This window comes from Salmo trutta, chromosome 23 (assembly GCF_901001165.1).
Source record: "Salmo trutta chromosome 23, fSalTru1.1, whole genome shotgun sequence".
Lineage (NCBI taxonomy): Eukaryota > Metazoa > Chordata > Actinopteri > Salmoniformes > Salmonidae > Salmo > Salmo trutta.
Genome location: NC_042979.1, coordinates 6266497 through 6289002, shown reverse-complemented (window position 1 = coordinate 6289002; position 22506 = coordinate 6266497). Strand labels below are relative to the sequence as shown.

Genomic DNA, 22506 nt, shown 5'->3' with positions numbered 1-22506 from the left:
GAAGGTGACAACAGTTGGTGCGATTATTCGCAAATGGAAGAAACACAAAAATAACTGTCAATCTCCCTCGGCCTGGGGCTCCATGCAAGATCTCACCTCGTGGAGTTGCAATGATCATGAGAACGGTGAGGAATCAGCCCAGAACTACACGGGAGGATCTTGTCAATGATCTCAAGGCAGCTGGGACCATAGTCACCAAGAAAACAATTGGTAACACACTACGCCGTGAAGGACTGAAATCCTGCAGCGCCCGCAAGGTACCCCTGCTCAAGAAAGCACATATACATGCCCGTCTGAAGTTTGCCAATGAACATCTGAATGATTCAGAGGACAACTGGGTGAAAGGGTTGTGGTCAGATGAGACCAAAATGGAGCTCTTTGGCATCAACTCAACTCGCCGTGTTTGGAGGAAGAGGAATGCTGCCTATGACCCCCGAAGAACACCATCCCCACCGTCAAACATGGAGGTGGAAACATTAGGCTTTGGGGGTGTTTTTCTACTAAGGGGACAGGACAACTTCACCGCATCAAAGGGACGATGGACGGGGCCATGTACCGTCAAATCTTGGGTGAGAACCTCCTTCCCTCAGCCAGGTCATTGAAAATGGGTCGTGGATGGGTATTCCAGCATGACAATGACCCAAAACACACGGCCAAGGCAACAAACGAGTGGCTCAAGAAGAAGCACATTAAGGTCCTGGAGTGGCCTAGCCAGTCTCCAGACCTTAATCCCATAGAAAATCTGTGGAGGAAGCTGAAGGTTTGAGTTGCCAAACGTCAGCCTCGAAACCTTAATGACTTGGAGAAGATCTGCAAAGAGGAGTGGGGCAAAATCCCTCCTGAGATGTGTGCAAACCTGGTGGCCAACTACAAGAAACGTCTGACCTCAGTACTTGGTGGCAAAACCCTTGGCAATCACAAAGTCATGTTTTGCAGAGGGGTCAAATACTTATTTCCCTCATTAAAATGCAAATCATTTTATAACATTTTTGACATGCGTTTTTCTGGATTTATTTGTTGTTCTGTCTCTCGCTGTTCAAGTAAACCTACCATTAAAATTATAGACTGATCATTTCTTTGTCAGTGGGCAAACGTACAAAATCAGCAGGGGATCAAATACTTTTTTCCCTCACTGTACCGTCAACCAATCATGTCAGTGCGGAGCTATACGGAGCCCTCTGCATTGTTACAAAATTTGGGAGGCGCACAGCGATGCGTCACACCTTCTGTACAGCATTGCTCGATCAAGCTTGCATTGACTTTTACAGCTCTGCAAACATCAAAGGAAGGGTTAAGGAAAGATTTGTGACCAGCTGGGATGCTTGTTACAGATCTGCTGACTCAATTATATCATACTTCCACTGAAATAGAATATCTCCTGCTTTATTGCTGATTATGTTCTGTTCCTAGAAATAGAATCCAATATATTATATTTCTATGGTTCTGATATGCTGAGTGCTGACCATTGTTGAGTAAGGCAAGCCCACACTTTGAAGTTTCTTGTGTGTCCCAAATGGCTCCCTATTTAGTGCACTACTTTTGACCAGAGCCCATAGCAAAAGTAGTGCACTATATAGGGAAAAGGGGGCGGCAGCGTAGCCTAGTGGTAAGAGCGTTGGACTAGTAACCGAAAGGTTGCAAGATCGAATCCCCGAACTGACAAGGTACAAAATCTGTCGTTCTGCCCCTGAACAAGGCAGTTAACCCACTGTTCCTAGGCTGTCATTGAAAATAAGAATTTGTTCTTAACTGACTTGCCTAGTTAAATAAAGGTAAAATAAAAAAAAGGGGTAGCCATTTTGGATTCAGACTGTGCCCAGTTGAACAACTGCTCAGCTGGAAATCGTCTATAAAGACTCACTGAGAGGATGTCTGACACTGACAACTAGGCTGGCTGCTTATCAGGGGGAAATGACTTCAGCTAGATCTCTCTCTGTACTTTAACCTTTACAATGTTTTGCAATTCCACAAATAACTGTGGGAGTCAAGGCCAAACTGGAATAAACAGAAGTAGGGCTATTGCCTGGCTATAGCTCCTACATTGTACTGGGACACCTGGGGTTGCTTTAAGCCCTAATTGCAATGGACTAGGAACCATGGTTTTACCTTGATTTGCCTTTGGGTAAATGGGTCTTTGCAAGGCTGCTCCAGAGGCGGACGTGGGTCTGAGTTTAGAAGTTCCATATGAATTCTGCTTCTCTGAGATTTCACTGAAAGCTGGTCTCCAAGCATACTTGTTATCACCATGGAGACCAAGGTTAATTACCAGTATCAGATGAGGCACTAACCAAATTCTGTAAAACACTCTAAATTTCAATCTGGATATAGATTACAACATATTTTTCATCTACTTGAAAAGACAGTTGTACGAAGGAGAGGAAGTCTGTCTTTATTTAGATTTTGAAATCAACATCTCGGACTTGTCAATTATAGACCAACAACAAACGTAAATGGAGAGCTAGTTGTCGAGTGCCTGCCGGTCTGTCCCATCCTCAGTCATACCAGTGTTATTGGCAGTGGTGGGCGTTAGTTAGTTCGCTGGCTGTCTCTATACAGACTATACACTTTGGCTGTGGTGCATCATTACCTCATGTGGTAAGTCTCTCCCGTGTTACCCTAGAAACCAGAGTATACCCCATACAGAGACTACTCTAATCTCTACCATGATCCCTGGGTGGGCTCTCCCAGTCGCGTGTGGCCCCAGGTCATATTTACCTGGGTGTTACTCTGGTCTCCCATGGCAGCCCTTCCCCGGTCAAGGGCCGGGTTCTTTGTGTTTTCTTTGGGATGGTAGTCATTAATAGAACAAATAACTGCCTGGTGGATCGAGTGATGAGAGCAGGTCAGATCAACACCCCGATTCCTCTTTCTGCAATGTGAGCCTTTCTCTCAGGGAAATGAGGCCCGCTGTCGGTCAGAACCTTGGCTTGTGTGTCCCAAGTGCCTTACACTTGGAAACCTCCCTCAGTGAATCAACGTTATTCCTCTATAATGGTTTACAGGGGGTTTTGGGTCCTGTGGGTTCAATCTGTCTTCCCTCATTGCTGTACTGTCCTCACATGGTTAATAAAGATAATTGAATTAAGGGAGTTGAGTTAGAGCTCTCTTGGCTCTCTCTGTGTGATATGTCTTAACCTCTGTTTTCACCCATTACCACTAGAGAAGCTGTATACAGCTCTCTATTGTTATGCCATTAGGCTGGTGGATTATGTTACAGTACTGTGGACTTTTTCGGTCAGTATGGTCAGGCTTTCACCCAACACTAACTAGTGTCCACTTCAGTACTGGAGCAGTGTGTGTGTGTGTAACCATGGGCTTTCTCCCAACACTAACTAGTGTCCACTTCAGTACCAGGCTCCAGGGCGTTGTCTGTGGGCCTGCAGCTATCCCCACTGTTTATATCAGCAGCTGGTTATCAGTCATTTGCTGGACGAGCGGACGCCTCCGCTGGGCAGCACTGCTTAAGCAAACAGGAAGACACTAAAGCCGGCCGGATAAGTGGGCTAGGGTAACGGCTCTCTCACCGCCCGCCCAGGGCAACTGATGCTGTCTCAACATCCCCACCCCTCATCAGTCAGTGCTCCATAACAGACGTCAGCAGACATCCCTCCCCAGCACAACCCTATTACCCAGAAAAGGGTGTGTCAGTTTTGCCAGTGTGTGTTTCTGTTATTCAACAGAATAGGGATTTATCACCAACACTGCGCCAATTTGAAGTGGGTGGGTGAATTATTTGTGGGGTTTTTTCCCCCCAGTGCACACAGCCATCCCATGATGCCATTGTGTGTTGTGTTGCAGGCTGTCCTTCTACTCCGGCCACTCCTCCTTCTCCATGTACTGCATGCTGTTCCTGGCAGTAAGTATGCTCTATGGGGTTTCCTGTGTGCACTCATGTATCATAGAGCTAGGTGATATGGACAAAAATCCATACACTGAATTTTAACGATAAATTGAAAACAATGTGCACCAGTTTATTACCCTTAACTACTACTTTAAATGTAGCCATTAATTGTCAGATATTTGAAAACTTTTCAAACTTGATATTTCTCTAATAGGGCCCTATAGTTTTTTTTAATTGTAATGAATGTCAGCAAAATGTCCAGTGTAGATTTTTGGTTTATCGTCCCAGCTCAAATGTATCAGATTCATTAACAATGCAGACATTTATAGAGGGTCATTGGATGTGTTCTATATGAATATTTAACTCAAAGCAGCAAAAATAATGAATCTGATACATACGTCGGCAAGTAAATCAGATTTACGTTAGACTGAGTTTACTGCAGTGCAGAGACAGTATATACTGAACAAAAATATAAATGCAACAAATTTTAATGAGTAAGGAAATCAGTCAATTGAAATATTTTAGGCCCTAATCTATGGATTTCACATGACTGGGCATAAGCCTACTCAATCAGAATGAGTTTTACCCCACAAAAGGGCTTTATTACATACAGAAATACTCAGTTTCATCAGCTGTCCGGTCTCAGACGACGACGTACTGCCAAATTCTTAAACAATGTTGGAAGTGGCTTATGGTAGAGAAATTAAATTCTGGCGGACATTCCTGCAGTCAGCATGCCCCCACAACTTGAGACATTGCGTTGTAACAAAACTGCACATTTGAGTGGCCTTGTAATGAGCATGCTTCTTGATATGCCACACCTGTCAGGTGGATTAATTATCTTGGCAAAGGACAAATGCTCACTAACAGAGACGTAAACAAATGTGCAAAAATAAGCTTTGTGGGTATGGAACATTTCTGGGATCTCTTATTTCAGCTCATGGGACCAACATTTTACATGTTGCATTTTTGTTCGATATACTTGACATACAGTAGTAGTACATGGTTCAGATTTATAGAGAACAGAATTTACCTCAAGTTCACTACAGTGCAGAGACATGGGATGATAAATATAAAGGCCCTTTGCGTACATCGAATACTGGTACTCAAAATGCAGCAACACATCAGTGCACTGCGCTGATCTTCACTGGGGTGTAGACAGTTACTTTGGCAGCTATGGATGGTCAACAAAGTAGTGTATTTTTGTATTTTGTGAGCTGGGTCTCTGACTCACAGAACGCAAGGGTCCCTTTGGCTTATCTTAAACAGGATGTCAGGACTCAGGGTTACAGTAATGCTGAACACAATGTAACTTTTGACAGGAGAGTAAAAATTGGTAAGGTGGTATAGCTTTCTACAGTATGACACAGTCCTGACAATCGCTGCAGCAAATGGGAGTTAAGACCAAACAGCAGTTCTAAAGTCAAAGAACAGAGAAGTCCATAGTCTATTAAGAAGCGTCGCTGGTTTGTTTTCCATTAATGAATAGACACACCCATTATTGTACAAACGCATTGAGAACTACTGAGTCAAGCTGATTTTTGTCCTATTGAACAAAATGGTCCAAGGGTACAGAATGGCCATAACTCATAACCATGTTTACTGATTTGGAAACTATTACATAATTATAAGCAGTCACCTTGAGGTGGAAATGGCTGTAAATTGAACAGTAGGTTATTATATTGTTTTGATAGAAATGATCTATTTCACTGTATATGGCATTAAGGCATTTAAACTAAGTTTTAGGCCTATTAGAAACAGCAGACGAAGGCTGATTGGTTGGTTAAATACTACTTTGGAAGTTTCAGCATGTTTATATCCAAGAGTTGAGAAGCTGCCATGTAGAGTCGGTTTAAGTAAACAGAAGTGCACAAGATCCCACAGCTGCCAGCGTCAACATTAGAATGATTTTTACATACACCAGAACACAGTGGCAAAATCAGCTCACGCACATTAATGATGGATCAGACCACTTTCAAACAAACAGTAGCCAGCACTTTAACCAACTCAAACAGTACACACGAACCTCAAGAGGATTAAATCATGTCAACTACTAGTTTCAAACCTACAATTGCTCTGATGACATTGCTATGCAGCAGACACTGTGGTCCTTGTGTGCAAGGTTGGGTATTGTGACAGCAAAGCAATTTGTTGTAAAATGAAAAGTATATTGTGGTCAAATTAGTTAGCATTAAAATCCATTTAGCCTGTAACTCATTTCCATTTTAACTGACCAAACAAGTTAGCAGTAAAAACCAGAAGGCCTTTTTTTTTTTTTTACCTTTAATTAGGCACGTCTTAACTCATTTCCACCTGTCTCCCAGCTATACATCCAGGCCAGACTGCAGGCAGAGTGGGCTAGACTCCTGAGACCAACACTCCAGTTCTTCCTGATCGCTGCATCCGTGTACACTGGCCTGTCCCGTGTGTCCGACTACAAACACCACTGGAGCGACGTCCTGGCTGGCCTTATTCAGGGAGCACTCGTGGCCATACTGGTGGTGAGTTACCGTCACACTGCTTCATTTGGTTAAGGCAATTCAGCTTTATTTGTCCATTTGTTACAATAGAAATTGGTCTTCTGTTACCTAGAGGTTAGAGGGCATTTCATCCAGACCCAGTGGATTGTAGTCAAAAGGCGTCTCCTGACCTGAAACTATTTAGACCTATACGTGTCCCGCCTTAATTCCTACCTAAGTAGCCATTCTCTTCAATAAAATGATGAGCTCTGAGGTAAGTCAAAAGGTTAACCATTTCCCTGCGAAGATGTCCACTGACACTTATCTTTCCACTGCAGGTATTCTTCGTGTCAGACTTCTTCAAGAAGAGGGTGGAGCCTCAGGAGGATGTGGAGATTCCCCACACCAGCCTGCAAGAGACACCCACTAACGGAAACCATTACGACAGCAGCCCCAACTAAGCTATAGAGAAGAGGAACCGTACACCCGCGTATCTGGTGGGAAGCGTTTACTGCATGCACATCATACCCCACCAAGGGTCGGACCACTGGGGTGGAAAGAAATTATGCGTCTCAAATGGCACCCCATTCCCTACATAGTGCACTAGTTTTGACCAGGACCCATAGGGCTATGACCAAAACTAGTGCACTATGTAGGGAATAGGGTGCCATTTGGGAATCAGACAGACATGTGAATGTAACCCTGCTTTGTGCTTTCCTGACCTATGACCTGGAGCCAAGCTGTCTCAGCTCCCTATTGGACTCTGAGTCCCACCCATGTTGCCTTGGCTGGACTGCTACTATTACAGCTTCCTGTGTATTATTCCAGACCAATATAATGTATCTTCACCTGAAGCAACAAAAAAAACATCTTTGTTTTATCCAGCTGTATGTTAAAAGAAATCACTATACAGACTTTTATTAAAATTGTTGAAGTATGTACAAATATGTTGCGCTTTTTGAAAGGAAAATAAGCCATTTTATGCTTAACACAAATAAAAAAAATCTGTTTAATTTGTCTGGATGTCATGATGGAAAATACTCAAACCAACAAACAGGTGTCACTCGGTCACAAAATACAACAAATCACAGATATAAACTGGCAGCAAACACAATATCCCTCTTGATTTTCGTAATACCTGTAATGAAAAACAAAAGAAATACATGAGTATAATTGTCGTTGAAATTGTACACATAGTATCTCCTTAAGGTAATAGGTGCTTCCAAGCTTGACAACAACCTGGTCCATACAACTCAGTCCTACAATCTAAGATAGAGGCAGGGTGAAAACTGCACTAGTTGGAATTAAACCCAACAGACAGTGTTGGTTGTCTCCATTGACTGCTAAGGATGTTCAGACTTTAGTTTTGTGAGCTGTGGTTGTGTCTTTGTAACAATGTATTTTAACTAGGGGAGATGTCTTGACTTTGGGACACAGGCACAACCAACATGAGGATTCTCTGAAGCCCTGGTAGTAGTACACCAAGTTTGAACTCTGGCATACATATGTCAGCATCGGGGCAGTCAGCAGAAGAGATCAGATTACCCTCTACAGTTTAAACCAATAGTAGGAGAACAAGTCTGCAGACTTACAGACCACACACGAGCATTCTGTCAGCCTGAAGGCTGCAACCAGTAGATGTAGAGCAGATCTTACCCTCCGCAAACTTGTTCTCCAGCTCGGTGTTACCGATGGCCTTGGCTGCTTGACACATCTGACGGAGCAGCTCCTCCAGGCGACGCATGCAGCGGATGATACTCCCTACAGAGACAGACACAGGGTTACCGAGCAGAAGATGATACTCCCTACGGACAAAGACGAGAGAAGGTCAGCCAGCACAGAGACAGGGATCAGTATGAAAACTCAACTCCGCACAGATCAGTGAGACAGGGATCTGTACTGAGAAAGGGATCGGTACTCAGACAGGAGTCTCTTGAGATACGGGTCAGTTTGACTAGAGTGATGGCCCGCTGTCATTCAAATAGAGGATGTGTGTGTATAACTAGGGAAATTCAGGGGAGATTGTCAATGGGGGAGTCTTCAGTTACGATTCGGCCAAAGGCCATTAAATAGTTATTCGAAGACCGTTCCAACTGAACTATATGACAACATGATAGGTACCAGGCCACACCAAGGTTCGCCTCTCAGTGTGACCAGAACCCCAACCCTCCTTATAAAAATACAACTACATAGTTTACAGCTTCACATGGAATCCAGAGCCACAATCTCAGAAGGATCTGATAACTGAACGATGATCTTGTGCGTCGCAATTAAGAGGGGAGATGCATATTTTCCTGCTCATGTCAGGGTGAAATACAGAGCCAAATACCAGTCTTATCTCTAGAGTTACTTTGAAGAGAGAATGAGAGCATTAGGGGGGGATGATCTGTTTCAGCTATTTTTCATCGTTTTATATCCTCTACACTCATGGTGCCTTAAAAGCTACAACCTGGGATTTGTTTTTCAGCAAAACAGCAGCTCCGTCACTTGTTTTGGTATACAGCTGAAGGATGGCGCTGTGGAAATGTAATCCCTCTGAAATTCATAGATGCAAGGACTGACAGTCCACGATAGTAAACATATTTTGAAGCTATACATTGCAGCCATTGCCTATTGCAGTTCATACACAAGGTAAAAATCTGTTATTCCCTAAAGTGCACCTCAGAAAAACAAACCTTTCCAGCCATAAAGGACTAGGCCTACAGCCAATTCAGAATGCAGAGAAAACCATATATTTCAACATGAGTTCATCACCTGGTCTTCTGGCTCTTCTTCCATGTACTACAACATGCCAGTTTGCAAAACAAATAAAAAGTTATCAACTGCTAGTCATAGAGACATTGGCCAATGGGCGACCCCATTGGCCAACAGAAAAACAACAATTGGAAGGCTGTCCATTAGATTGGCACTGAGCTTGTGTTAGGTGAGTTACCTTGCACTGATTGCAAGTGGCTCTGGATAAGTTTACCTGCTAAATGACTCAAATGCATGGGGCTACCCCACACGGAAACAGACAACCGAAATGTGGAGAGTGCTGTCCATTTTATAGGCACTGGACAGATATCAAGAGCGTCAGGTGGTTAGCCAGGTGAGTTACCTTCAAAGACGTCGGTCATCTTGCAGATCTGGGCGAAGGTGGAGCCGTTAGCCCAGGTGTAGACCACGTCCATCAGGTGAGGCTTGAACTTGTCCAGGTAGGTGTCCTCATCCACCTCCAGCTTAGCCTCCGCAGACACCTTGGCAACGCGCTTGGCACACTCCTGACAACCAGATATCCAGTTCCAGGTTTTATTACATCCATATGACTGTCATAGGCTGCGTGCAAAATGGCACCCTATTACTTTGACGGTGCACTCATTTTGACCAGAGCCCTATGGATACTGGTCAAAAGTAGTGCACTACATTTGGGACACAGCCTCTATTTCGGTATCTGGACAACATAAATAAATTATTTGAAAGGGAAAACAAACAAAAAGTACATGGCATATCTTACACTTTGATTATACTATTTCAGCAAACATCCATTCACATGAAGGCAACCACTCAGGCAGGGAGACCCGATCTAATCTTTCACCAAACATTTAGATTGTAGACTGTGGGCCTAGCTTCTAGCTGGCTAGGCTGACAGGTTTCAGCAGACAGAAACATCAGTAAGTCAATAGAATAGGTAGACTGGTAGGATTCCAAGTCAAACATACATTGCAGAGTAGTTAAACATGCCGGTGTATGCCTTGGTTCACAAACAGCATGAGCTAAGTGTTAGAAACCACACATCGGAAAAGCAGATTAAACCAGGCCTGAGGGGTGCATCTCAAATCAGAATTAAAGTGTTGAGTTTGTTACCATTCCAATTTCAATTCCATATTTAAGTTATTTAAATCATATTTAGAAAAGCCTGCTGCTAAACTCATTGGCTATATCCCAAATGGCACCGTATTCCCTACTGTATGCAGTACACTACTTTTGACCTGGGTTACACATATTGATCCTGCTTTGTAACCTATGCTAACCACCGGGACCGTGCTTATTCTGCTGCGGAGTGAATAATGTTTACCTGCATCTGTCTCAGAGGTCCAGCCAGCTGCTCTGTCAGCTTGGGCATCTCGTTAACCTGAGGGAGGGAAGAGAACAAAAACACAACGACGTTAGTCTAAAGCTTTGAACACACCGCGACCACCTGCTGGGTGTCAAGGAGCAAACGTGTTTTTGCCAATTCAACATGATGAATCGTTTGAAAAATTGAAAATGTTGGCCGATACCGTGGGTAGAGGCACTCGGTAGCAGGATTATTGATCAATCTCTGCCTTTAGTACTCCTAATAAGAAAAGTGTCAATGAAACATTACGGCTGCCAGTCGGTTATTGATTTAAGGTGAAACATGCAGTGAGCTAGCGCAGTAATGGGAGCGAGCAGGCTTGTTTCTTTACCTCATCATTTCTACTGTGCAGGCTACTGTGCCTTCAGAATGTATCCATACCCCTCGACTTATTCCACATTTTGTTGGGTCACAGCCGGAATTCAAAATGCATAAAAAAAATAAATAATTCCTCTCACCCATTTACATACACGATACCCCATAATAACAAAGTGAAAACATGTTTTTAGAAATATTAACACATTTATTGTTAATGAAATAAATCTCATGTTCATAAGTATTCATACCCCTTTGCAATGACACTCCAAATTGAGCTCCGCTGCATCCAATTTCCTTTGATCATCTTTGAGATGTCACTACAACTTGATTGGAGTCCACCTGTGGCCAATTCAATTGTTTGGACATGATTTAAAAAGAAAACTGGCTATAAGGTCCCACAGTTGACAGTGCATGTCAGAGCAGAAACTATACCATGAAGTCCAATAAACTGTCCGTTGATCTCCGAGATAGAATTGATGAGGCATACATCTGGGGAAGGTTTCAAAACAATTTATAGAGTGTTGAAAGCTTCCAAGTGTACAGTGGTCACCATCATTGGGAAAGATATATATATATATATATAGATCTACCCAGACTATGGCTAGAGCTGGCCGTCCAACCAAACTGATCAACTGTGCAAGAAGGACCTTGGTCAGGGAGGTGACCAAGAACCCAATGACCACGCTGACAGAACTACATCCTTGGCTGAGATTGGAGAACCTGTCACAAGGACAACAGTCTCCACAGCAGAAGTCTTCCAGACAGAAGTCTTCCTGAGAAAAAGGCACATGACAGCACACCTGGAGTTGACAAAAATCCCATTGAAAGTCTGGAAAGACTTGAAGATTGCTGTTCACTGCTGCTCCCCATCTAAATTAACAGAGCTTGAGAAAAAAAGGAAGAAAAGCTGATACAGACACACTCAAGACGACTCAAATCTGTAAATCACCGCCAAAGGTGCTTCTACAAAGTATTGACCCAGGGGTACTTATGAATACTTATGTAAATTATATATTTTTGTATTTCACATTTTTAAAACATGTTTTCACTTTGACATTATGGGATATTGTGTGTAAATGGGTAAGATATATATTTTTATTTAATACATTTTCAATCTGGACAAACAAAATGTGGAATAAGTCAAGGGGTATGAATTCTTTCTGAAGGCACTGTAAATGTTTCTTCTCAAAAGGTCATGGATGACCGCACTGATGACCTTAGCCTTTTCTCCCGCCACATCCACTCTAGCTGGCTAAATGTCTGACTGGTAAAGGTCACGGATTGCTGTCCTCACTCCAGGTAGTCACCATTGTTATCCTTGCTAATAGTAGGTCAAATATTGTTAAATTGACTTAAGGCAAAGTGAAGTCAAAAACATGATTACATACATACATAAACTCAGGAGATGCACTGCAGTACTTAACGCAGCTGGTGGCCACACCAGATACTGACTGTTACTTTTGACCCCCCCTTTGTTCAGGGACAATCAATTTCTGTTAGTCACGTGTCTGTGGAACTTCTTCAGTTTATGTCGCAGTTGTTGAATCTTGTTATGTTCATAATATTTACACGTGAAGTTTGCTGAAAATAAACGCAGTTGACAGTGAGGACATTTCTTTTTTTGCTGAGTTTAAACACACACACACACACACACACACACACACACACACACACACACACTACCAGTCAAAAATGTGGAATCCTACTCATTCAAGGGTTTTTATTTTCTACATTGTAGAATAGCGAAGACCTCAAAACTATGAAATAATGCATATGGAATCATGTAGTAACCAAAATAAGTGTTAAATTAAAAAATATATTTGAGATTTGAGATTTTTCAAAGTAGCCACCTTTTGCTTTGATGACAGACTTGCATACTCTTGGCATTCTCTTTCCTTCTTAATACGTTTGAACCAATCAGTTGTGTTGTGACAAGGTAGGGATGGAATACAGAAAATAGCCCTATTTGGTAAAAGACCTAGTCCATATTATGGCAATAAGCAAAGAGAAATGACAGTCCATCATTACTTCAAGACATGAAGGTCAGTCAATCTGGAAAATATCAAGAACTTAGAACATATCTTCAAGTGCAGTCGCAAAAACCCTTCAGTGCTATGAAACTGGTTCTCATGATGACCGCCACAGGGTTAACTCTTCTGCAGAGTATATGTTCCTTAGAGTTAACTGCACCTCAGAAATTGCAGCCCAAATAAATTATCCACAGAGTTCAAGTAAACAGACATCAACTATTCAGAGGAGACTGAGTACATTAGGCCTTCATGGTCAAATTGCTGCAAAGAAACCACTACTAAAGGACACCAATAATAAGAAGAGACTTGCTTGGGCCATTAGACTGGTGGAAATCTGTCCTTTGGTCTGATGAGTCCAAATTTGAGAATTTTGGTTCCAACCGCCATGTCTTTGTGAGACGCAGAGTAGGTGAACAGATGATCTCTGCATGTGTGGTTCCCACCATGAAGCATGGAGGAGGAGGTGTGGGGGAGCTTTGCTGGTGACACTGAGTGATTTATTTACAATTCAAGGCACACTTAACTAGCATGGCTACAACAGCATTTTGCAGCGATACGCCATCCCATCTGGTTTGTGCTTAGTGGGACTACCATTTGTTTTTCAGCAGGACAATGACCCAAAACACACCTCCAGACTGTGTAAGGGTTATTTGGCCAAGAAGGCGAGTGATGAGTGCTACATCAGATGACCTGGCCTCCACAATCACCCGACTTCAACCCAAGTTGTTGGACTGCAGGGTGAAGGAAAAGCAGCCAACAAGTGCTCAGCATATGTGGGAACTCCTTCAAGACAGTTGGAAAAGCATTCCTCATGAAGCTGGTTGAGAGAATGCCATGGGTTTGCAAAGCTGTCGTCAAGGCAAAGGGTCGCTTCTTTGCAACAGCTGGTGCACAATATCTAAGGAAGTATCAAGCTATTGCTCGCCTAAGGTAAAGTATCTCATGATAAGCTGTAGACAATACTACCTACCGAGAGAGTTTATCTGTATTCTTTGTAGCTGTTTACATACCACCACAGTCAGAGGCTGGCACTAAGACAGCATTGAATGAGTTGTATTACACCATAAGCAAACAAGAAAACGTTCACCCAGAGGCGGCGCTCCTAGTAGCCGGGGACTTTAATGCAGGGAAACTTAAATCCGTTTTACCAAATTTCTATCAACATGTTAAATGTGCAACCAGAGGAAAAATAACTTTGGACCAACAATACTCCACACACAGAGATGCATACAAAGCTATCCCTCACCCTCCATTTGGCAAATCATCAATACAGGACTAAGATCGAGTCGTACTACACCGGCTCTGACGCTCGTCGGATGTGGCAGGGCATGCAAACCATTAGACTACAAAGGGAAGCACAGCCAAGAGCTGCCCAGTGACACGAGCCTGCCAGACGAGCTAAACTACTTCTATGCTCGCGTCGAGGCAAGTAACACAAACATGCATGAGAGCACCAGCTGTTCCGGAAGACCGTGATCACGCTTTCCGCAGCCGACGCGAGTTAGACTTTTAAACAGGTCAACATTCACAAGGCTGCAGGGCCAGATGGATTACGAGGACGTGTACTGTGAGCATGCGCTGACTAACTGGCAAGTGTCTTCACTGACATTTTCAACTTCTCCCTGTCCGAGTCTAATACCAACATGTTTTAAGCAGACCACCATAGTCCCTGTGCCCAAGAACACTAAGGTAACCTGCCCAAACGACTACCGACCCGTAGCACTCACATCTGTAGCCATGAAGCACTTTGAAAGGCTGGTCATGGCTCACATCAACACCATCATACCAGAAACCCTAGACCCACTCCAATTTGGATACTGCCCCAACAGATCTACAGATTATGCAATCCTCATTGCACTCCACACTGCCCTTTCCCACCTGGACAAAAGGAACACCTATGTGAGAATGCTATTCATTGACTACAGCTCAGCGTTCAACACCATAGTACCCTCAAAGCTCATCGATAAGCTAAGGACCCTGGGACTAAACGCCTCCCTCTGCAACTGGATCCTGGACTTCCTGACGGGCCACCCCTAGGTGGTAAGGGTAGGTAACAACACATCCGCCACGCTGATCCTCAACATAGGGGCCCCTCAGGGGTGCGTGCTCAGTCCCCTCCTGTACTCACTGTCCACTCATGACTGCACGGCCAGGCCCGACTCCAACACCATCATTACATTTGCTGATGACGCAGTGGTAGGCCTGATCACCGACAACAACGAGACAGTCAATGGGGGGGGGGGGGGGGGGGGGGGTCAGAGACCTGGCCGTGTGGTGCCAGAACAACAACCTCTCCCTCAACGTGATCAAGACAAAGGAGATGATTGTGGACTACAGGAAAAAGAGGATTGAGCACACCCCCATTCTCATTGACGGGGCTGCATTGGAGCAGGTTGAGACCTTCAAGTTCCTTGGTGTCCACATCACCAACAAACTAACATGATCCAAGCACACCAAGACAGTCGTGAAGAGGGCATGACAAAACCTATTCCCCCTCAGGAGACTGAAAAGATTTGGCATGGGTCCTCAGATCCTCAAAAAGGTTCTACAGCTGCACCATCGAGAGCATCCTGACTGGTTGCATCACTGCCTGGTATGTCAACTGCTCGGGCTCCGACCGCATGGCACGACAGAGGGTAGTGCGAACGGCCCAGTACATCACTGGGGCCAAGCTTCCTGCCATCCAGGACCTCTATACCAGGCGGTGTCAGAGGAAGGCCCTAAAAATTGTCAAAGACTCCAGCCACCCTAGTCATAGACTGTTCTCCCTGCTACCGCACGGCAACCGGAGCGCCAAGCCTTGGTCCAAGAGGCTTCGAAACAGCTTCTACCTCCAAGCCATAAGACTCCTGAACATCTTGTCAAATGGCTACCCAGACTATTTGCAGTGCCCCCTTACACCACTGCCACTCTGTTGTCATCTATGCATAGTCACTTTAATAACTATACCTACATGTACATACTACCTCAAATAACCGGTACCCACACACATTGACTCTGTATCAGTACCCCCTGTATACAGTCTCACTATTGTTATTTCACTAGTGCTTTTTAATTACTTTTTACTTTTCTCTTATTCTTATCTGTATTTTTTTTAAAGTGCAATGTTGGTTAGGGGCTCGTAAGTAAGCATTTCACTGTCTACACCTGTTGTATTTGGCGCATGTGACTAATAAAAAATTGATTTGACTTTGAAGAACCTCATATATAAAATATATTTTGATTTGTTTAACACTTTTTTGGTTACTACATGATTCCATGTGTTATTCTACAATGTAGAAAATTATAAAAATAAAGAAAAACCCTTGAATGTGTAGATGTGTCAACTTTTGACTGGTACTGTAAATATCCACACTATGAGGTTGGAATATTACTGTGAAAATTATATTAATGTCCTTTTAGTGTAAGGGTTGTGGTAAATTAGTTAACAGACCAATAATAAAGTTAAATTAGTTAAAAGGAAAACTCCACCCAAAAAGTATATTTTTGAAAACTAGATTTCTGACATGCAAAACATTTTGGGACTACATCAACAATGGACTAATGAAACAAATACCAAAATATAGTTTTTGGGTGGAATTTTCCTTTAACAGACCAATAACAAATCTGCCAATAACAGCTAATTTTCAGTTTTCCCCTCCCCACTCAGACCACTCCCAGACAGTCTTAGCAAAATTCTTGCTTGAGGAAATTGCTGTTGGCTAAGAAGCTATTTTTGTTTTCAATTAAAATGGTTGAAAAAAACTCAGTATAAGGTAATTAATTGTTACTCAAAATTGATTTGATATTGATATTAAAAACTGCTGCATTGGACCTTTAAAGGTCAGTGGTGAAGTGGAAGTCTACCTCCTGCAGATGAGGGGGGGATACAAGACCGTTACCCCAATTTTTGTCTTTATAAAGATTCCCACTTGTTCGTGGGAAATAATAATTGGTGTGACTATCTTGATCCCATTGCCCACTCTCCCATGGCAGTGCCTCAGGCCCCCCCAAGCTCCCTCTCTGTGCCCTACTCCCAAGCCTATTCTGTCTCTGGCTCAGTGCCCTGTGTGACGCCCCATTAACCCTTGATGTTTTTAGCCTGTCATGAGATCTTCCCTGCCTGCCTGCCTCATCCTTCACCAGCCTCTCCAGCAGCAGCAGGTGGAAGCTCTCCCTCCACACAGAGAAGAGGGAGCAGCTGCATAAATATCAACATACAGCACACTGTAGCCTTTATGCGGGGAAGTGGGGCGACAGGACACTGGACGACAGCTGCATGTGAATGTCACAGAGCTGATCTGCTAACAGACACAACAGAGGCATATGAGAGAGAGCGAGAGAGAGAGACTTGCAGGCAGTAGATATGACATGATACATATAGAAGCCTAAAATTAAATCGCAGTTTAGACAGTAGACATGATAATACACAAACACAGAGCTAGACCCTTAAATGTAGTGTTGACATGATGATGCACACACGGCACTAGACCGTTGCTCAATAATACACCTGTACTGTCATTACACTATGATACACAAAACACATGGAGCTAGAAAGACCAGCATTTCACACCCCATCACTAAGCTGGAACACACCCTTACTGAGGGCTGCCATACTTGGACCAGCAGTGAAGAGTGTGGCGCTGCTTACAGAGAACAATGAACACTCAGAGAAGAGAAACGTGCCAGAGACCTACTTTTGGCAGAGTGACCACCTGCCTGTACGATGGAGTTTAGAGTGGACTTTGTTATTGGGGAGGTCAATAATTGAGGAAGCCAAGACAACAAAAAAATTCAAGCATTTGGCACAGGAATTCCTTGTTTTGAGAGGAAGCATCAAGATGTACTGAGGACTTGATTAATTTAAACACATAACACTCAAGATATGGCGACATTAGACTATCAGACTTGAAGTAATAGGTCAAAGTGCTTTTAGTGAGGGGTGTAAGAAATGTCGTGACGACATTTCAAGTTGAAGAGTGTGGGAAAGAAGATTGTTGCTTATCTGGCCAAAAGTATGTTTTAACTGATTGCGCAGGAAAAGATGTGTGTGCGTGTGACTTACGTTCTCCTGGAAGACGAAGACGCTGAGTAGAGCGGTAACCTGTTCTGCAGACAGATCGTTGAACAGGCCGTTGAACACCATCTCAGTCAGTAGAAGTTCATCAGCACTGGATCAAACACAGGTCTCAGACCAGTCAGTGTTTTTTAATAGCATGTTGATATAGATAACTGTTCTAAGAACAGCTGAACACCATCTCAGTCACCAGCAGCCAGGGGTTAAAACAACAAAAAGAATCCCATGAGAAGCTTAAGCAGATCGCAGATGGATTGTCTGGGGCCAAGTTAATGTCAAATTTCATGTAAGAAAGTCATGACCATCATTTATTTTTTATGTGTATGAAACTGCGAGTTTGGCCAATTCCAGACCGCCACAGGCACATTTTTATATAATTTTTTTTTAACCTTTATTTAACTAGGCAAGTCAGTTAAGAACAAATTCTTATTTTTAATGACAGCCTAGGAACGGTGGGTTAACTGCCTTGTTCAGGGACAGAACGACAGATTTGTACCATGTCAGCTTGGGGATTCGAACTTGCAACCTTTCGGTTACTAGTCAGACGCTCTAACCAATTGGTAGTTACAGTCTTGTCCCATCGCTGCAACTCCCGTACGTCCTCAGAAACACAACCCAGCCAAGTGGCACTGCTTCATGACACAATGCCCGCTTAACCCAGGAGCCAGCCGCAAAAACACCGTACACTTGGCGACCGAGTCAGCGTGCATGCGCCCAGCCCGCTACAGGAGTTGCTAGAGCGTGATGGGACAAGGACATCCCGGCCGGTCAAACCCTCCCCTAACCTAGACAACGCTGGGTCAATTGTGCGGCGCCCCATGGGTCTCCCGGTCGTGGCCGGCTGCGACAGAGCCTGGACTCGAACCAGGATATCTAGTGGCACGGCTAGCACTGCCTTAGACCACTGCGTCACTCAGGAGGCCCCAGATAAAGTTTATATAATTTAATCTCCAGATAATCGATGTCCCAAATTCAAAAAGCAATAGTAACAGTATTCAAATTAGGGAGCCAGATGAACGGCTCTTTAAAATATGCAATTCGGTTACCGACGTTCAAAAATGACTCATGGTTTGCTTACAACCAGTGTTGCCAACTCATTTTCAGGGTAAGTTGCTAGAGGCAGGTTGATTTGTTGCTAAAAGTTGCTAAATGACGTTGTGATGTCATTGCGTGATAACGTAAAACTGCGTCATTACGTAGAATACACAGTAACATTACTCAAATTGACTGGCCATCTCGGCGAAAAATATGATTTGACATTTGTTCAGGTACAGTCTCCCACTCGTATCTGTACTTCTGGCTGTACAATTTTGATTGAGACATGTTGATTGATGTTGTAAGTTCTGTTCAAGATCAAACATTCGTGACCAACTATACTGCTCAAAAAATAAAGGGAACACTTAAACAACACAATGTAACTCCAAGTCAATCACACTTCTGTGAAATCAAACTGTCCACTTAGGAAGCAACACTGATTGACAATAAATTTCACATGCTGTTGTGCAAATGGAATAGACAACAGGTGGAAATTATAGGCAATAAGCAAGACACCCCCAATAAAGGAGTGGTTCTGCAGGTGATGACCACAGACCACTTCTCAGTTCCTATGCTTCCTGGCTGATGTTTTGGTCACTTTTGAATGCTGGCGGTGCTTTCACTCTAGTGGTAGCATGAGACGGAGTCTACAACCCACACAAGTGGCTCAGGTAGTGCAGCTCATCCAGGATAGCACATCAATGCGAGCTGTGGCAAGAAGGTTTGCTGTGTCTGTCAGCGTAGTGTCCAGACCATGGAGGCGCTACCAGGAGACAGGCCAGTACATCAGGAGACGTGGAGGAGGCCGTAGGAGGGCAACAACCCAGCAGCAGGACCGCTACCTCCGCCTTTGTGCAAGGAGGAGCAGGAGGAGCACTGCCAGAGCCCTGCAAAATGACCTCCAGCAGGCCACAAATGTGCATGTGTCTGCTCAAACGGTCAGAAACAGACTCCATGAGGGTGGTATGAGGGCCTGACGTCCACAGGTGGGGGTTGTGCTTACAGCCCAACACCGTGCAGGACGTTTGGCATTTGCCAGAGAACACCAAGATTGGCAAATTCGCCACTGGCGCCCTGTGCTCTTCACAGATGAAAGCAGGTTCACACTGAGCACATGTGACAGACGTGAGAGTCTGGAGACGCCATGGAGAACGTTCTGCTGCCTGCAACATCCTCCAGCATGACCGGTTTGGCGGTGGGTCAGACATGGTGTGGGGTGGCATTTCTTTGGGGGGCCGCACAGCCCTCCATGTGCTCGCCAGAGGTAGCCTGACTGCCATTAGGTACCGAGATGAGATCCTCAGACCCCTTGTGAGACCATATGCTGGTGCGGTTGGCCCTGGGTTCCTCCTAATGCAAGACCTCATGTGGCTGGAGTGTGTCAGCAGTTCTTGCAAGAGGAAGGCATTGATGCTATGGACTGGCCCGCCCGTTCCCCAGACCTGAGTCCAATTGAGCACATCTGGGACATCATGTCTCGCTCCATCACCAACGCCACGTTGCACCACAGACTGTCCAGGAGTTGGCGGATGCTTTAGTCCAGGTCTGGGAGGAGATCCCTCACGAGACCATCCGCCACCTCATCAGGAGCATGCCCAGGCGTTGTAGGGAGGTCATACAGGCACGTGGAGGCCACACACACTACTGAGCCTCATTTTGACTTGTTTTAAGGACATTACATCAAAGTTGGATCAGCCTGTAGTGGTTTTCCACTTTAATTTTGAGTGCGACTCCAAATCCAGACCTCCATGGGTTGATAAATTGGATTTCCATTGATCATTTTTGTGTGATTTTGTTGTCAGCACATTCAACTATGTAAAGAAAAAATTATTGAATAAGATTATTTCTTTCATTCAAATCTAGGATGTGTTGTTTAAGTGTTCCCTTTATTTTTTTGAGCAGTGTATATTAATTGGGTTTGGCTCGTCGAACCCGTACTACTGCAGTATTGATTTGCAATTTGCTGCTGCCAGTGCACGAGCTGAGCGCCTGCTGCCGACGTCACTCAATGCACTTTTGCAGCCAGGCACGTGTGTTGTGACTGAGTGTGACAGAGAAAATCGGTTGTGTGTCATTTAGAGGGGAAAATGCGTGCATTTTAGCGTTTGAGTCACTTTTCAAAAGTTACTAAAAGTTCAAAATACATTTTTAAAAGTAGCTAAATGTGTTGCTAGGTGCTGTTTGACAAAAAAGTTGCCAGGGTAGTCTGAAAAGTTACTAAATCGGCATCACTGCGAACAACCCGTCACTACTGTTGCACAGCTGCTCCACCATGCTTGAAACTGCGTTTCTAACTGCAGTTGTAAAACGATGCCACTCGTGCAATTGAAGGACAAAAAAAATGACATGGTAGCAATGGAAAACTGGGATCCCTTTTTAACAAACACCAAAACTGCTTTCAAACGCATTTTCCCACGATTGAATTAAGAATTGTTGTGCATTGACTGCTTGTCATAACAAATTCCCTCTCTATGGCTCTCGCAATTTGAAAGCGCCTGCATAGAACACACATCAACAAGCCGACTAGGTAACTCTACTACGAAGTTGTCCGCTTCTGTTTTAATAACATTATATGGCAAAAATAGTAGCTTGAACGTCAAGGCGGTGCGCAGAATAGACTATTTAATTCACTTCATCTGAACATCGGAGTGTCAGCAACAATCCTGCAAGTCAGTACAGTGCACACAGCTTAACAGAGAAAATAAAATGTTTGAGAATACATTTGGGAATACAGTAAACGCCAATATGATATTTATGCATCTAACTTTTTCACTCATTATTATTCAGGATTATCCGTAATCACGGTAGCGTCCACATTAATGTAGAACTGAGTAGAAACATATTATATTCCTATTTACAATAAAAGTGACTCCAAAATGACAATACTTTATTTACCATTCATTTCTATTGGGCACAAAATAATCTGGAACAACCAAAACGAAGAGCAAACGCATCCAACAAATGTGTTGAGTCAAAAGCGTGATGTAGTCATTGTGTGCTAGGAATATGGGACCAAATTAGAGGTCGACCGATTATGATTTTTCAACACCGATACGATTCCGATTATTAGAGGCCTCAAAAAAAACAGCCGATACCGATTAAATCGGCCGTTTTTGTTTTTTTGCAATGACGACAATTACAACAATACTGAATGAACACTTATTTTAACTTAATTTTTTTTTTTTCCGCAAATGTGCTTTTGTTAAATCATCCCCCGTTTGGCGAAGTTGGCTATCTTTGTTAGGAAGAAATAGTCTTCACAGTTCGCAACGAGCCAGGCGGCCAAACTGCTGCATATACCCTGACTCTGTTGCAGAGGTGACACATTTTCCCTAGTTAAAAGAAATTCATGTTAGCAGGCAATATTAACTAAATATGCAGGTTTAAAAATATATACTTGCGTACTGATTTTAAGAAAGACATTTATGTTTATGGTTAGGTACAAGTTGGAGCAACGACAGTCCTTTTTCGCGAATGCGCACCGCATCGATTATATGCAACGCAGGACAGGCTAGATAAACTAGTAATATCATCAACCATGTGTAGTTAACTAGTGATTATGATTGATTGATTGTTTTCTATAAGATAAGTTTAATGCTAGCTAGCAACTTCTACTAAGTTAATCATAAGACACTTAAAATGCATCAGTGATTTAGTTTCCTGCAACTTTC

The 22506-nt window shown here is 43.6% G+C and overlaps 2 protein-coding genes across 3 annotated transcripts in view; one reads left to right on the top strand and one right to left on the bottom strand.

The window, feature by feature from the left end:
* Nucleotides 1–7313, top strand: part of LOC115159170 (phospholipid phosphatase 1) — a 37119-nt gene extending 29806 nt beyond the window's left edge. For both annotated transcript variants that reach the window (XM_029708630.1, XM_029708631.1), the window contains exons 4-6: nt 3799–3856; nt 6166–6342; nt 6639–7313. In XM_029708630.1, the coding sequence (XP_029564490.1) occupies nt 3799–3856; nt 6166–6342; nt 6639–6761 (358 nt within the window). In that variant the 3' untranslated portion in view covers nt 6762–7313. The remainder of the gene's footprint in view (nt 1–3798; nt 3857–6165; nt 6343–6638) is intronic.
* The window catches only part of LOC115159169 (exosome RNA helicase MTR4), a 52074-nt gene continuing 36845 nt past the window's right edge, over nt 7278–22506 (bottom strand). The window contains exons 22-26 of the mRNA XM_029708629.1: nt 17789–17894; nt 10355–10411; nt 9398–9560; nt 7957–8061; nt 7278–7438 (exon numbers count right to left, since the gene is read on the bottom strand). Coding sequence (XP_029564489.1) covers nt 7386–7438; nt 7957–8061; nt 9398–9560; nt 10355–10411; nt 17789–17894 — 484 coding nt within the window. The 3' untranslated portion in view covers nt 7278–7385. The remainder of the gene's footprint in view (nt 7439–7956; nt 8062–9397; nt 9561–10354; nt 10412–17788; nt 17895–22506) is intronic.